The following is a 13,361-nucleotide window of genomic DNA, read 5'->3' as shown; positions in this document are numbered from 1 at the left end:
GGGCAACGCTCTGCCCCTCCGGGGCGTAGCTCTGTTGCTACCAGAGCCACTCTAGCGCCTGGGGCGGAGGCCGAGGAGCCATCCCCAGCGCTGCGGGAGGAGAAGCAGATGGGCGCTTCTCCTGTGTGCCCTGGCCGGGAATCGAACCTGGGACTTCTGCACGCCAGGCCGACGCTTTACCACTGAGCCAACCAGCCAGGGCCTGCTCCCTTCTTCTTGCCTCACCGAGTCACCTCTGCCCCTAGCGGCAGAGGGAGGCTGCTGCGGTTGCGTAAGGACCTCTCCCGGCCTTGCCCCTGACCGCACGTTTCTGCCCTCCAGTTGGGGCTCCTGTGCAGTGAGCGCTAGGCGTCGCGGACCACGGGCCTGGAAGCCGGGCTGCGCCCCTGTCCGCGCCTGTAACATGGGGACAACAGGCCCGGATCCTAAACGTGTGGAGGGCCACACTCATTAATAAATTCACGCTAAGACCTGACCAGGCCGTGGCGCAGTGGATAAAGCATCGGACTGGGATGCGGAAGACTCAGGTTCGAGACCCCAAGGTCGCCAGCTTGAGCGCGGGCTCATCTGGTTTGAGCAAAGCTCACCAGCTTGGACCCAAGGTCGCTGGCTCTAGGAACGGGTTATTCCGCCTGCTGAAGGCCCGCGGTCAAAGCACATATGAGAAAGCAATCAATGAACTACTAAGGTGCCACAAAGAAAAACTGATGATTGATGCTTCTTATCTCTCTACGTTCCTGTCTGTCCCTGTCTATCCCTCTGTCTATAAATAAATAAATAAAATCTTAAAAAAAAACCAAAACACTAAGTTTTCCAAACTACTTTGACTAATTTACTCTGAGAAGTCTGAGTCCCCATTGGTCCCCACCCTGGTCAAGAGCTGGCATTTTACATTCGAGTTTGTGGCGATCCAATGGTCTGGAATGATTTTCCGTGTATTTAGTGATTATTGGTGAGGTCCAGCCCCTCTGTATTTCCTCTTCTGTATAACACGTTCATAACTTTGTCCCCTCTCTCCCCAACCCTTCTTTTAGCCTTTTTTTCTTTTTAAGTGAGAGGCGGGGAGGCAGAGACAGACTCCCGCATGCACCCTGACCAGGATCCCGGTACCCCCGCCCCCCGCCCGCAAGCCCTCTACAGGCCGATGCTCTGCCCATCTGTGGCTTCTGCTCTGTTGCTTGGCAACCAAGCTATTTCAGTACCTGAGGCAAGGCCTTGGAGCGGACATCAGCACTCAAGGCTCAAGGCCACCTTGTTGGAACCATCCCAGCCCCGGCTGCAGGGGGATGGGGGCGGAGGGAAGAGGGAGGGGGAGGAGTGAAGAAGCCGGATGGTCGCTTCTTCTGTGTGCCCTAACCAATAATCCAACAGGGACTTCCACACTCCCCACCCACACTCTACTGCTCAGCCAACCAACCAGGGCCTCTTGGCATTTTCTTTTTTTGTGACAGGGACAGATAGAGACAGGAAGGGAGAGAGATGAGAAGCATCAATCCTTCCTTGCAACACCTTAGTTGTTCATTGATTGCTTTCTCATATGTGCCTTGACCATGGGGCTACAGCAGACCGAGTAACCCCTTGCTCAACCCAGCGACCTTGGGTTCAAGTTGGTGAGCCTTGCTGAAACCAGATGAGCCTGCGCTCAAGCTGGCGACCTCGGGGTCTTGAACCTGGGTCTTCCGCGTCCCAGGCTGACGCTCTGTGCCACCGCCTTTTGGCTCTTAATAAGCATTAAAAATAATTCATTCTGGCTACTATACGTGATAGTTGTGTTGCAACTATCTCCTATCAATTTTTTATTTTATGGGATGTTCTGGGTGTTTTGTTTTTTATTGGCGGGGGGCATGGGGTTCTAGTTTGAGAAATGACCCCTTTTGTCAAAAGCTTTGAGATCATCTCCTGTATCTTCTAAGAACTGAAAGGATTGGTGTGCATGGTGTCCTCCTCTCCCTAGACTATCAGGAGCCTTACCTGCCACTTCTGTCAGCATTCCGTCCACATCTAAGGTGTCTCTACCCTGCTTCCCCTCATCTCAGGGTTCCCCTAGACCAGGCTCACTGGATCCCCAGGAGTGGACCCAGGGGTGTCACAGCAAGTTGTGATGTGTGACACCATCACTTATCAGTAGTTAAAAAATGCCAAAGGGTTAGTTATTGTTTCAAGACTTAAAAATCAGTGAGGCTCAAGACTGTCCCACTATCACCCTCCTATCCTTGCACTTCAAAATGACAGAGAATGGGATCCCCGCTTTGCAACCAGAGGGTTGAGACAGGTGGGGTATATGGTGTGGGATAGAGGAGTTACAAACCCTTCCAATGCTTGACCTGTGCCCATTTCAGTTTTGCCAAAACCAGGTTGGGTCCACAAAATGTGCATCACGGCAGAGAAAAGCACTTGGTGCTCTTGTTCTATGCCGAGTACCAGATGTTCACACCCAGAATGTCTCCCAGCTCCAGATCACCCTTCTCTAGAAGTTTCCTAAAAACACATCGGCAGTGCCCTGATGCTCAGAGGATGGAGCCCCAATTCCTGAGCATAGGATCCTTCCTGGCCCCAGCTGCGTTTTTCCTCACTTCCCCGCCGCTTTACCCCACCCACCCGAGGACCAGCCAGCTCTTGAATACCAGGTCTTGATGCCACCGTTTCCTATGAATCAGTTCTGCTGCTGATAATGCTCTTCCTCAAGTCTCCAGTTGGCAAATCTCCTCTTTCCAAGCTTAAATGTCACCACCTCTGGGAAGCCTTCCAAAGATTCCCAAGTGAGATGCCCCAGTATCTATTGGCCCTTTGATAGTGTTTTACTCGTGCTGTATTCTGAAGAATTGGCTTTTGTCTAGAGCAGGGGTCCCCAAACTTTTTACACAGGAGGCCAGTTCACTGTCCCTCAGACTGTTGGAGGGCCGGTCTATAAAAAAACTATGAACAAATCCCTATGCACACTGCACATATCTTATTTTAAAGTAAAAAAACAAAACGGGAACAAATACAACATTTAAAATAAAGAACAAGTAAATTTAAATCAACAAACTGACCAGTATTTCAATGGGAACTATGCTCCTCTCACTGACCACCAATGAAAGAAGTGCTCCTTCTGGAAGTGCGGCGGGGGCCGGATAAATGGACTCGGGGTCGCATGCGGCCCGTAGTTTGGGGACCCCTGGTCTAGAGTGTGTGTGTGCCGTCCAGATGAGATCTTGAACTCCACATGCACTAGGATCACTTACCCAGCAGGAGCTAAAGGTCTTGCTGCCTGACCTGTGTTGGTGCAGTGTATAAAGCACTGACCTGGAACACTGAGGTTGCCAGTTCGAAACCTTGGGCTTGCCTGGTCAAGGCACATGTGAGAGTTGATGCTTCCTGCTCCTCCCCCCTTCTCTTCTCTCTCTCTTTCTCCCCTCTCTAAAATAAATAAATAAAAAATATTTTTAAAATGTAAAAGGCTTGCTAAGCAGAGGCTGCCTCCTGGACCTGTGCCTACCAGGACACTGATACGATACCACTGCAGTCAGTTTTGGTGACCAGGCAAGACCAGAGGAATCCTGCTGACACAGAAGATAGGCTGAGCTAGCGCTGTGGGGAAAGGATGGGTAAGCAGTGAGGGGGAAAAAGGGTCAGGATAACCCGGCAGGTCAGAGCAGAAGTCACTCAGTCCCCTTCATTCTAAAGGCTTCCGCCTCTCCAGGTCTTGCCCAACGGAAGTGGCACTGAAGACACCCGCTCGCCTGTGTGAAGAGGTAGAGGTTTATTGAAATATAAACATTCAAGAACACGTAAGATAAAATAACCACAACGTACAGACACTTGCTGCAAGAGGACATCTGAGGTATTCTCTCACGGCTTGGCCTACCCATGTGCTATTTCCCTTTTCTTGGTTAGAGCACAGGAAGGGAGGCAAGCACACAGAGCCGCCCCAGCTGCTGCCTGCTGCGGGCCTTTGGGGCTGCACTTTCAGGGGAGGTTCCTCTCGGCCCAGGGCCCTGTTCCTAGGGACACCTGGGGGCACCCCCACTCCGACTTTCAAGCCAAGACCCTGCTGTTGTCCTGAGGTCAGCAAGGGTTCACTGAGAAGGGGAAGCTGGGTAAGCTGCCTGAAGGAGAGAATCCAATAACCAGAAAGACACAATGTGCTGTCCTAGCATCCTCTGAGTGGGAAGAGTCCATCCTTTGTGACCAAACCCCTGAGAAAAACACACTGGCAAAATGTCTGTGACACTTTCAAGTGGGCCCAGCGCAAGCCAGCTGGGATCCTCTCTGGCACCAGATGCCCTTCTCTGCCCACACCCAGCACTAGCCTGGCAGGCAAGGTGGGAAGGCTTACAGCCAGAAGAGGGTCAGCCTGGGGCAAGGCTCTGTGTGTGTGCGTGCACATGCAAAGCTGGTGGAGGGAAAGAGTAGCCCAGCAGAGCAGCAGCTCACCAGGTGGAAGCACCTGTTTTGTGCTCAAGCTCTAGAATTCCCTTTCTTTTCTAAGACAGGGCAAACCGTTAGCCAGGTGTGGGTTCAAGCTGGCATGGGCTTCCACCATGACCCAGCAATGTCACAGTGGGTGGTGTCAACTGAACACAGCCAGGCTCAACAATTTCAAGGTGAGCCTTGTTGAGAGTGGGCTCTTCCCTACACCACAGGAGCAGCTGCTCCCCCAGGGCAAAGAGGAAACAGAGCTCTCAGCATCTCAGCCTCTGCAAGGCCCCTGGGCTGCCCACCCTAGGTGGCAATGTGGAGTGAAGCAGGTGGTAGGATTGGAGCTAGCTCTGCCCTGGCAGAAGATAGGTTGAGGACCACCCTCGGAAGCGGTGAGGTTTCAGGACCCAACCTGGGCGAACCAGGCTTCTGTCCTGCCTCCTGCGCCAAGATCCCTGAGTCATCTCTCCCGCGTGCCTCCCACCTCCTCCCCAAGCTGCAGGGAGGGGCCAAGGGGCTGCGGTACCAAATCATTTGTTTGGCTTTGGGGCGATTTACTTTCATTTCTTTGGTGCTATAACAATAAAAATTTTAAAATAGAACAAAAGTCAGCAAAACACATATAAAAAAGATTTCAGAGATGCAAATACTTCCTGAAGAGTCGAACATCAACAATTATGAATCTGAGGTATTTCAATGAACCTGATGTTGACAGGCTTGGGGATGTTGGGGCTGAGATGACCCCATCAAAAGGGGGCTGAGGGACAAGTGGGCTGCTCTTGGGAGGGCTGGCCAATAAGGGTAAGTGGGCACTGTGAGATCTGAGAGGGTCAGAAGAGGGTCAGTGTGAAGTGGGTGCTAGGGCAGCCTGGGCAGCCCCGTGAGGCCCTGTCTCTCCCCCAGTAGATGTCCCTCAGACCAGGGCCCTGACAACCACCCTCATAGGCCCTTTCTTCGGACCATTACAAGAACAAGGGGCCCTGAAAACCACTTCCAGTCTTGAACTGAGGGACCCTCACCACAGGGACCCACACGGGAGGCAGAGAAGACCCCATCTCAGGCCCAGTAGGGAAGAGTACAAAGGCATGCTCTTGGCTCCCAGGAGACCCACATGAGAGTTAGACTGGGGCACTGAGCAGGGGAAGTGACCAGTGATGCTGGGGTCACAGTGGAAGACAGGGGAAGGGAAATAAATTAAAGGGAAGGGATATGGAGGGCCTCCAGCCCCGTGTTGGCTTATAGATTGTCAATACACTGTGCCCAGGATGGGGGGGGGGGTGGCCTGGGGATCCCCACCCATTCTCCAGGACAATCCCTGATTGGACAACACTTGCCCTATCATGCCCCTCCAGCCTCTCCCTGTCCCCAGAGTACAGCAGGACCTGAACGGAGACTGGACAGGCGGACATGTCCAAACTTGCAACATCTGGCCAAATGGTATCTGATGTGGGATTCGTGAGATGAGGTAACTTTTGCGCATCAACTTCCCCCACTCCAGACAGGACAGCAGGGAGTGGGAGCTGGGTCCTGCCCCTCAGAGGGACCAGCTAGTGGAGGGCTCTGCACTGGGGGTGCCCCGGGATGAGGTAGGACTGGGCGAACAGTGGGAGCTGCTGCTGCTGCTGCTGGCACTGCTGCTGGCACTCTGGGACGCAGACCCAGCGAGGAGGTGGACCACGGGCTTCTGGGCAAACAACACACCTGTGCAAGGAGGACAACTGTGAGCAGGTGCAAAGAGGAGTGGGGCTCCATTCACCTCCGCTGACTGATTTGTTGCCTAAACTGCGCAAGGCTGCACTCTGGACCCTGTGTCGGGTGCTGACAGAAGTCCCAAGCTCTGTCCTGCTTCCAGTGCTTTTAAGCTTCTGCTCTCTCCTGAGTGCTCCCATTTCTGAGAGAGGAGGAGGCGTCATCTCCTCCTCTCTCTTGACAGAGGACAAAGGGTGTGGAGATCAGACCCCCTAACCCCCTTCCCTGCTTTCTCCATGGGCCATTCCTAGCCCCACACCTCCAAACCCTCAGTACCATCAGAATGCAGAGTATCCAGGCCCCATCCACTGGCTCACTGATCCCTCGAGGGCCCCCGTCTCCAACAGGCAGAGGCCTCTGCATGTGGCCCCTGAGCACAACTATGCAGTAACTGGCGAGCAGCCTGGCCTTGCTGCCTATGCAGGCTGCTTCCTGGATCTCTGTCCCTGCCCTGGCCCTGACGCTGATGCCTGCAGTGCACTTTCCAGTGGAGATCTGGAGCATGGGGCCTCAGCCCGGCACTGCAGCATTCAAAGGGCCAGAGGCACGCCCCCACCCTCTGATGAAATGGGAGTGGGAAGAGGACTGCTGCAATGAAAACTCAGCTGACTGTTTCAGGGAGACTTGGTAAAGCTGCTAAACTCACCAAACGCCCGACCACTGCTGCCACCTAATCAGACTGAGAAAGAGACAACTGTAAGTGATGGGAAGTGTCAAACATACAGGACGACCCCGCTGTATCCAGAGCCCTGTGTCTGTGCCTGTCCTTGAGCCATTTTAAAAGAAAGGAATGACAGGTGCAGAAAGAGAACAGCTGTACAAGAAAAGAAGGCTGTGCATCTGAAGATTGTAATGGTGGACTCGGCAGGACAGTCACTTACAATGCAATGTTTAAGGCACGGACATGGAACTGATTATGATTCTTTATATTAAATGACTTTTTTTTTTTTTTTAACAGAGACAGAGAGAGTCAGAGAGAGGGATAGACAGGGACAGACGGACAGGAATGGAGAGATGAGAAGCATCAATTATTAGTTTTTCATTGCATATTGCAACACCTTAGTTGTTCATTCATTGCTTTCTCATATGTGCCTTGACCGCGGGCCTTCAGCAGACCGAGTAACCCCTTGCTCGAGCCAGCGACCTTGGGTCCAAGCTGGTGAGTTTTTGCTCAAACCAGATGAGCTTGCGCTCAAGCTGGCGACCTCAGGGTCTCGAACCTGGGTCCTTGGCATCCCAGTCCGACGCTCTAGCCACTGTGCCACTGCCTGGGTCAGGCAACTTTTTTTTTTTTAAGTGACAGGGGAGAGACAGACAGATCCTGCATGTGCCCAACCAGGATCCACCCAGCAACCCCCGTCTGGGGCTGACAGTTGAAACAACTGAGCCCCTGGCTACAGAAGGGGAAGAGGGAGAGAAGGAGGAAAGGGAGGGGAAGAGAAGGAAATGGTCGCCTCTCCTGTGTGCCCTAACCGAAGACTGAACCTGGGATATCCATACGCTAGGCTGACGCTGACGTTCTATCCACTGAGCCAGCTGGCCAGGGACAAATGATTTTCAATTAGCAAGTGAACTACTGGTCCAAAAGGGGTTAGCTGTAGGGTACCTACTGTTCTGTCAAAGGTGGAAGAGGACCAGTTCTCATGTTAGTAATCCTCAGCCTACACCAGCCCAGAACGGCGTTACCTGTGAAACCCTGAAACTACCTACAAGGAAGCCAGACCCAGGGAGGTGTGCAGACAGGAGGGTGACAAGAGGGGTCATCAGTGGACCTCCCTCAGATCCCCAGGACTCACCTGCATAGGTGGTGCCATCAATGTCCACAGACATGTTGATGCTCCCGATGCTGCCTGTGGTCAGGTTCAGCGCTGCTGCTGAGGCCTCTGATCTGTCTTCTGCTGAGACAAGGGAGAGAGCAGGCCTGGTCGAGCCTTCCAGCACCAGTGCTGTCCTTCCCAAGGCTCTCCCATGGCCCCCCTGCGCCAGTCTGGCCACAGCAGGCTACATGGTTAGAAAGCACCTACACACCCTTCTGAGTGCAAGGTCTGGCAGGAGACCCAGCTTGTTAATGTCCTACTGCTTGTCTTCTTCACTGAGCCACTCTGCTTGAAGAAAAGGGACCACCTCTGGCAAAGGGCCACCCTGTGCTCACAGCAGCATGCTCTTGCTTTCTAGGCAACTTGTCAAATGTCACTGAGCACCCACCACCCATCAGCTGGGGACCTGTAGTCAGGACAATCCAATCTCTGCCTCCGAGGCCTTACTTGCTTCCATTCTCCCAATGCCAGGCTCAGAGGTTCTCTAGGGGAAGGTCTACCTGCCTGGCACATGCTGTTCCCTGGGGCTTGTGGAGGGCTGCAGGTAGGCACACAGGGCCTCTGCCAGCTCACCTCTGCCTGCTCACCATGCACAGGCCCAGAGTTCCTCCAGGTAAATGGCCTGTTCCATTACTCTTTGGCTTGTGCAGGACCGGAGCACTTAGCCTCAACTGGGTCACAGAGCAGCAGATGCCCGCTGTCTGGGCCGTCACCTCCAGACTCCTCCTGCTCCTCACCCAGGGCAGGTGGGGGGGGGGCCGCCTGGGAACAGGCACAGCGCCCTCCACAACTGATTTCTTCCCCACACGTTATTTCACGTTTGTTCTGAGACAGCACCCAGAGTAGGAATAACAAATGAAATGTGTGCAAGGAGGAATGGGGGGAGAGGAATAAGGAACATGGAGTATGTAGTCTAGGGGCATGATGGTGAGGCACCTGAAAAACATGGAAGAGAAGGGAGAAGGTGTAAGTTATGCTGCTGAACATGGAACGTGGCTCGGGCACTCACCCCTGCCGTTGACCCGTATCTTCATGGGCAGCTGCCGTGCCATGCTGAACAAGTTGCGCTGGAAGGCCTGCTGCACCAGGCGCTGCTCCTCCTCCGACAGCCTTGACGCCTTCTCGGCGGGCTCCCCTGACTCCAACCGCTCCCTCAGCTGCTCCAGCATTGCCATACGAGTGCCGGCCTGCTGGCCTGCCAAGGTCACGGGCACAGCCAGGCGATTTGGCAAAGGTACTGTTGTTACCGGGACTCCATCACCTGGCAAAGGCACTGAAGCTAGACTGACCCACAATCCACCTCCCACCCATGTCCCAGACACAGAAACTTGGCTTCCACCCCTATCCCATCCCTAACCCCCCCACCCCCCAATCCCCAGCCTCGCAGACCTTTCCTAACAGTAGCCGCTGGGGCTAGCCGAGGGCTGCTGGGGCCCAGCCCGAGGGTGGGGAAGCGGATCTTGGGTGTAGAGAGGAGGGCAGGGGCCCCTGTGGCAGCAGTGGCAGCAGGTGAGTAGCGGAAGAGGGAGGAGCTGTAGCCAGGCCTCCGGCCCTCCCGCCGGTTGCCATCGATGGCTGCCTGGAGCTCGGCTGGGGAGCTCAGGGCTTTCTTCTCACACTCATAAGCATAGAGGTATTTCATGTACCTGGGGAGAGGGAGGGTGAGTGAGCCAAACAGGGTCCCAGAGGCCACCCCATTTCAGTTGCTCAATCTGTGGCAGCAGCCTCTGCAGGCAGGCCTCTGGGACAGATGACCGCAGCTCGGGGTATCTGCAGAAGAGACCATCCGGGCTGCTGACTACCCTTGCCCGGGCCCCTCTGACTGCTGCTTGGTTCTTTTTTTTTTTTTTTACAGAGACAGAGTCAGAGAGAGGGATAGATAGAACAGACAGACAGGAACAGACAGGAACAGAGAGAGATGAGAAGCATCAATCATTAGTTTTTCGTTGCGACACCTTAGTTGTTCATTGATTGCTTTCTCATATGTGCCTTGACCGTGGGGCTACAGCAGACTGAGTAACCCCTTGCTCAAGCCAGCGACCTTGGGTCCAAGCTGGTGAGCTCTGCTCAAACCAGATGAGCTCGCCCTCAAGCTGGTGACCTCGGGGTCTTGAACCTGGGTCCTCTGCATCCCAGTCCAACGCTCTATCCACTGCGCCACTGCCTGGTCAGGCGCTGCTTGATTCTGAGCGCTGCTCATGTGGACACGTCACTCATTAAGGGAAGGAAGGGACAGCTCTGCTACTGCTTCCAGGGCGTCTGGCACCTCTCCAGTGCCTGGGAAAGAGTGGCCTGCTGTGACACAGCCGTCTGCTCCTGACCTCCAGGGTCAGGCTGTCAGACGGGCATTCTTCCCACTGGTGCCAGATGTCCCAAAAAGGACTTCTCTGCCCAAGAGCCTTGAGCGAAGGACTGCCATCCTGGTCACAGCTCTGTCCCTCCTTCTGCTGGGACAGTTCCAACTGATAAACCCCTTCCAAATTTTAAATAAGGACGCAACGTGCTACCTGAGACACCAGCTGCCCATCCCACACTCTTCACAGAACAGCCCCCAGAGGGCCAGGACAGAAGGGCACCCCCACTGGCTGTGCTTCATGCTGCTCTTGGTTTCACTGCTTCCATCACCCTTGTAATGAACTCCAGTGGTGACAGAAACCACTCACAAACCCCAGTGGGGCTCGACTGCCTGCATTCTCCCAGGTGCCATCCTGCTGGGCGAGTGGAATATCTGGGAGGAACGGCCAGGTTGGGGTGGAGGTGCAGGTGTGGGAGACAGTGTCCTGGGTGTGTGTAGTTCAGGGCAGAGCCACTAGTGGGAATGGCAGCTCCACCACTTACTAGCTGGTGTGGCCTTCACCCAATGATTTAACCTCTGAGACTTGTCTTCAGTGATCTGGGAAATGGGACTGGCACCCACTTTCTAGGAGTGGTGAAATTTGAGGGCCACAGAATGGTGCAGCAGCAGCTCACAGGCCACCCCGAAAATGCTACTCTCATCATGGCTTTGGTCTAGTGAGGGTTCATCTCAGAAGGCTCCTGGCTGTCCCAGGAAGCCCACTCCTTGTGCTCACTGTACAGTGGAATTTTCCTCCCTCCTCTCCTCTGAGTGAAAACACCCCCCTTCTCCAGTCTTGGCCTTTCTCCTACAGGGTCCCCTGGCCACTCACTGGGTCCTCAGGGTGAAGGCAGCGCTGGTGATGGACGTGGGTAGGTTCAGGCCTTTGGTGATCTCCCTCCAGATCTTTTTGTTGATGATCTCCACCAGACCCCCCTTCTCTGTCACCAGCTTGTACAGCAGGTACAGGTCCAGGATCTGCTTGGCCATGATAGGAATTCGGTTGATGGGCGTCCCTGCAATTGTCCAAAGAGAGAAACAAAGAGTGCATCATCCTCAGGCAGAATCTGGGTATGCCCAGCTTTTGGTGGGTTGGACATACGTTCATGCATCTGCTTAGAAGTACAATGTAGGACTGACCTGTGGTGGCGCAGTGGATAAAGCGTCGACCTGGAAATGCTGAGGTCACCAGTTCGAAACCCTGGGCTTGCCTGGTTAAGGCACATATGGGAGTGGATGCTTCCAGCTCCTCCCCCCTTCTCTCTCTCTATCTCTCCTCTCTCTCTCTCTCTGTCTCTCCCTCTCCTCTCTAAAAATGAATAAATAAATTTAAAAAATTTTTTTAATTAAAAAAAAAAAAAAAGAAGAAGTACAATGTAACTCAAACTCCCAGAGCCTGGAAGCTCTGAGACTAGCTGCCATTCCTCTTGGGAAAACAAAAGGATGGGTCCCTCTCGCAGGCTACGGTCCTGGGTAAAACACGTAGCCTCTCTGGGTCCCTTTTCCTAGCTATAAATGGGATGGACTAGATTTCCCCCTAGCTGTACTAAGTCCAGATTCTTTACTAGCAATGTGGCAACTCACTCCTTTGCAGCTTTCATGTGCCAGTCAATCCCCTCCTCCTGTCCTGCTACAAGGGACAGAAATGAGTTTTTCTCTATGTCCCACCATGTTAAAGGAGCTGCAGGAAACACAGGTTTCTAGGGGGGTGAAAAGCCCCTCCACAATTCTTGCCTCACTAATCAATCCACCCCCCCCCCCTGGTTTTTGACAGGGAGGGACAGGTCAGAGCAGCTTCTGCCACTGACCAGAAGGGATGTGAGAGGGGCCTGTGGTAACTAGAAAACCTGGCACTGAGAAGAAAGGCCCACTAATGAACACCAGGGGATGTGGGTGGGCCAGACCACACTCCTCTCAGGCCCTCGTCAGAAAGCGTGATAGATGACTATCATTTGGCAACCTCAGGATTAATGATCTGGAGGTCAGAGGGGAGAATTCCAAAGGGAAAGTCACTGTCCAGGGCAAGGTATGAGACTTGTTGCCTTTTAATTGTAAACTCCTTACATTATACACAGGCCGCATGGCCTCTGCCCCTCCCACTGTCCTGGTTTCCCTAACTGCCTGGTAGATTCAGGCTACCTGACCAGGGAAGGTCCGCCTTTGTGGGCTCCTTCTACTTCTCTCCCTTCAAGGAATGGCATCCTCTTCTTAGCCCTGGGATATTGGCCTCACCAATGCTGCTACAGAATGATTCAAGCCAGAAAATGGAGTGAAGGCCCCATGTTTTGTTTTGGTGAAAGAGATAGAGATAGACAGAGAGAGGGACAGACAGGGACAGATAGGCAGGAAGGGAGAGAGATGAAAAGCATCAATTCCTCGCTGTGGCACTTTAGTTGTTCATTGATTGTTTCTTATATATGCTTTGATCAGGGGGCTACAGCAGACTAAGTAACCCCTTGCTCGAGCCAGCGACCTTGGGGTCTTGAACCTGGGTCCTCTGCGTCCCAGTCTGATGCTCTATCCACTGCGCCACCACCTGGTCAGGCTGAAGGCCCCATGTTTGTGGAGAGGAAGCAATGTGAGCATGAACATACAGGACTGCCGTGGCAAGACCAGTCCTGTTTCTCTGTGGAGAGGGAGTGAGAGGTCTCTAAGGCCTTTATCTTGACCAAAGGGTCTTTGGATGGTCAAGGACAAAGGTGTCATAAAGTTAGATCCAAAGACTCATAGGTAAACTCTTCAAGGACGCTGGTGTGCTCCTAAGACACAGCCCGTATGCTGGTTAACATATTCCCCCACGCGGTCTAGACAGTCAGCCTCACTTCTGTCCTAAGAAGAAAACTGATGCAGAGAACCAGTCTCTTCTCTGGATTGAGGTCCACCTCCTTCTGGAGGCCTGTCTGCCCAAGCACACTAAAGGCCTTGGTGAGTTCATGAGTACACACCATCCATGGCGTCGCCTGGAGACTTCAGGAAGACCGTTCCCAAGATACCCTCACACTGGCCCCCTAAGCTCACATTTCCAGAAGCTTCCAGGACACCTTCGCATGTGTAACCTG

At 53.5% G+C, this 13,361-nt stretch overlaps 1 protein-coding gene across 4 annotated transcripts in view; it reads right to left on the bottom strand.

The window, feature by feature from the left end:
* Positions 1-3,727: 3,727 nt before the first annotated feature.
* ARID3B (AT-rich interaction domain 3B) overlaps positions 3,728-13,361 on the bottom strand; it is a 126,951-nt gene continuing 117,317 nt past the window's right edge. For 2 of the 4 annotated variants that reach the window (XM_066342732.1, XM_066342729.1), the window contains exons 5-9: positions 11,135-11,318; positions 9,357-9,613; positions 8,977-9,228; positions 7,947-8,045; positions 3,728-6,102 (exon numbers count right to left, since the gene is read on the bottom strand). In XM_066342732.1, coding sequence (XP_066198829.1) covers positions 5,936-6,102; positions 7,947-8,045; positions 8,977-9,228; positions 9,357-9,613; positions 11,135-11,318 — 959 coding nt within the window. In that variant the 3' untranslated portion in view covers positions 3,728-5,935. Of the gene's footprint in view, positions 6,103-6,796; positions 6,830-7,946; positions 8,046-8,976; positions 9,229-9,356; positions 9,614-11,134; positions 11,319-13,361 lie in introns of all 4 variants that reach the window. The other 2 variants (XM_066342731.1, XM_066342730.1) reach the window with 2 other exon arrangements.

This window comes from Saccopteryx leptura, chromosome 6 (genome assembly GCF_036850995.1).
Source record: "Saccopteryx leptura isolate mSacLep1 chromosome 6, mSacLep1_pri_phased_curated, whole genome shotgun sequence".
Taxonomy (NCBI): domain Eukaryota; kingdom Metazoa; phylum Chordata; class Mammalia; order Chiroptera; family Emballonuridae; genus Saccopteryx; species Saccopteryx leptura.
This window is presented reverse-complemented; position numbering and strand designations above follow the sequence as displayed.